Genomic DNA, 2,899 nt, shown 5'->3' with positions numbered 1-2,899 from the left:
GGTTTTGAAGATGGTAGAGTTTCGGACCTCATCAATCCATGTACAAGAAAATGGGAAACAGATTTAGTCCATGGCTTGTTCTCACCTGAAGAAGCTGCTATGGTCCTTTGTATCCCATTGAGCCGAACTCCAGTGGAGGACAAAATTATTTGGCCCTTCACCCCCTCAGGTAACTACACGGTTAACTCAGGCTCTAAGTTCCTTAATAAATTAAATTCTACGTTCGTTTCTGCAGGTAATCCACAGCAGCAAAATGAGGTGTGGAATCTCATTTAGGGGCTCAACGTTCCTAATAAAGTGAGGAACTTCATGTGGCGGGTTTGTAAAGAAGCCATTCCTGCCAAGCATAATCTAAGGCGAAGGAAGATACTTAATGAAGACAGGTGTGAACAATGCGGAGTGGAGGCCGAAACAGTTGCCCATGCACTATGGAACTGCTCCTTACTTGATGAAATATGGGATAGCACTCCAGGATTTGAAGACCGAAGCCAACTAGGTACATCAAGCATCACAGACCTGATCAAGCTGACTCACAGAAGAAGGAAAAACGTGGACCTCATGGCGATGGTGATGTGGACTATCTGGTACCGGCGAAATCAGCTTCGGGTGCGCACAGTGGATTTCCCAAAAACTCAGGTCCTTCAGCAAGCAACGCAAGCACTTTCAACGTTCCAGCAAAGTCAGTGCTCCATCATTAACAATGCAGCAGTAACGAGACCACAGAATCGGGTCCAGTGGCGTCCTCCTCCGGCGAATTGTGTCAAACTGAATTTTGATGGCGCCATTTTTCCAGAGTTGGGCAAGGCTGGATTGGGAGTTGTGGTCCACGACTGTCATGGGAATGCTATTGCTTCACTGTCAGAGCAAGCTCCCTTACCGTTTGCACCAGTTATAGTGGAAGCCATGGCGGCCGCAAGAGCGATTACCTTCGCACAGGAACTTGGCCTTCAGGAATTTATGCTTGAAGGTGACTCGGTAGCAGTTATCAACACCCTTCAAAGCACAGAACCTTCATTGACATCTTATGGTCACCTCCTTGATTCAGCCAATTCTACTCTTGTTACCAGTAAATTTATTGCTTGTACACATATCCGCAGAGATGGTAACAAAGTAGCACACAACCTAGCTAAACATGCGAGGCATGTTAGAGGTTTATCGATGTGGGTGGAGGATATCCCACCTCATCTCCATGATGTACTCTTTGCCGACCCCGGCTGATTTTTTAATAATATATTAGTCTTCATTCTCAAAAAAAAAAAAAAAAACTTAAAAAAAAAACTTGAAATGTATTGTCTATGATGTATAAGATTATTGGGAAAGATTTTTGTAATCTATACAATCTAATAGTGAAGGAGATGTAATTGGAATTGCAACTAAGGCAATGAGTTCAAGCAAGAAATAGTTATGGAGGAAAAGGGATTTGAGAGAGAGTTTTATCAAATCTGGAAAATACTTTGCTTGAATGAATAATCTTATAGTTACAGAGTATATATGCTATCCATCTTGACACTCATCAACTGAATAAAATATCTAAATCACCTCTAACAACCATAACAAACTTTCCCACTCTTACACTAACTAATCTGAGTTAGAACTAACTTTGAAACCCAACGGCTTCTTGAGGAACGACATCGTTTATCAAATTTGGCTTTGTCACTTGACCAAACTTTACCGTTTAGAAAGAGTTGCGTACACATGAGAAGATTAAGAGGAATGACATCGTTTTAGCTTATTATTCGTGGACTAGTTGAAATGTTGTTGTTTATCTCTTCTAGTTTAACATCCTTTCTCAAACAAATAGGGGATGAAACCGCCATAGTTTTTCTTCTAAGTAACAGAAACAATGGTGAAGACAAAGGTTTGGTGAAGATATTTGCAAAATTATCTTTCTCAAAGACAAATCAGACACAAAAATCACGACATATAACCTTCTCACGAACATAATGAAAATCAACCTCAATGTGCTTCCTCTTGGCATGAAAAACTGGATTAGAGGCTAAGGCAATGGCAGAGACATTATCACACCAAAGAATAGGCACATGAGAAAGAAATGAACGAAGCTCTTTGAATAAAATTTGTAGCCAAGCCAATTCAACTGTTGTAGTGGCCAGTGCATGATACTCAACCTCAGTTAAGGAGCGGGCAAGTGGTTTGCTTCTTAGAAGACCAAGAAATGGGATTAGAGCCTAGAAAAACAAAGAACCCTATGGTGGACTTTCTGTCTGAGGGGTCCCTAGCCCAATCAACATCAATGAAGGTTGATAGAGTAAGAAGGCTAGGGGAGAAGTGAATACCATGGATGAAAGAACATCGAATGCATCTGAGAACCCTCTTGGCAGCCTTTAAGTGAGTAGTTATGGGAGTATGCATAAACTGACATAACTGATGAACACTAAAAGCTAAGTCAGGCCAAGTTAATGTCAGATATTGAAAAGCCCCAACCATGCTTCTGCATTCAGTTGGATTAGAAAGTACAATATCACTGTAAGGAGTAAGTTTGGAAGAAGGATATAAAAGTATTTTGGAGGGTTTAACATTATCCACATGAAAACGATGAAGAATATCCAAGGCATACTTGGTTTGAGATAAATGCCATATTTGGTAGGAGTGATCTGGATGCCAAGGAAGTAGTGTAGAGAACCAAGATCCTTAATATCAAAGGTGTGACTAAGAGCTTGGATAAGATTGGAAATATGGGTAGAACTATTGCCTGTAATGATAATATCATCAACATAAACTAAAAGGTAAATGATGGTATGAGAAAAGTGATAAATGAAAAGAGAAGAGTCTGCCAAGGATGCTATGAAACCTACATTGAGCAACTGAGAAGTGAACCTATCAAACCAAGCCCTTGGAGCTTGCTTCAAGCCATACAAAGATTTTTGTAACTTGCAGACAT

At 40.4% G+C, this 2,899-nt stretch overlaps 1 protein-coding gene across 1 annotated transcript; it reads left to right on the top strand.

Annotated features, from left to right (window-relative positions):
• The first annotated feature begins 309 nt into the window (after positions 1 to 309).
• Positions 310 to 1,218, top strand: LOC112019316 (uncharacterized). The gene has a single exon (XM_024051853.1). It carries the CDS (start codon positions 310 to 312, stop codon positions 1,216 to 1,218), a length of 909 nt encoding a protein of 302 aa, XP_023907621.1.
• The last annotated feature ends 1,681 nt before the right edge of the window (positions 1,219 to 2,899 follow it).

The sequence above is a fragment of the Quercus suber genome, unplaced genomic scaffold, assembly GCF_002906115.3.
Source record: "Quercus suber isolate HL8 unplaced genomic scaffold, Cork oak 2.0 scaffold_85, whole genome shotgun sequence".
In the NCBI taxonomy this organism is placed as follows: domain Eukaryota; kingdom Viridiplantae; phylum Streptophyta; class Magnoliopsida; order Fagales; family Fagaceae; genus Quercus; species Quercus suber.
Note: the sequence above shows the minus strand (reverse complement) of the source record. Positions and strands in the feature narration are given on the sequence as shown.

Bases quoted from the DNA above. Each gene is read 5' to 3' on its own strand.
- LOC112019316 (XM_024051853.1), top strand. From the start codon at position 310: ATGTGGCGGGTTTGTAAAGAAGCCATTCCTGCCAAGCATAATCTAAGG.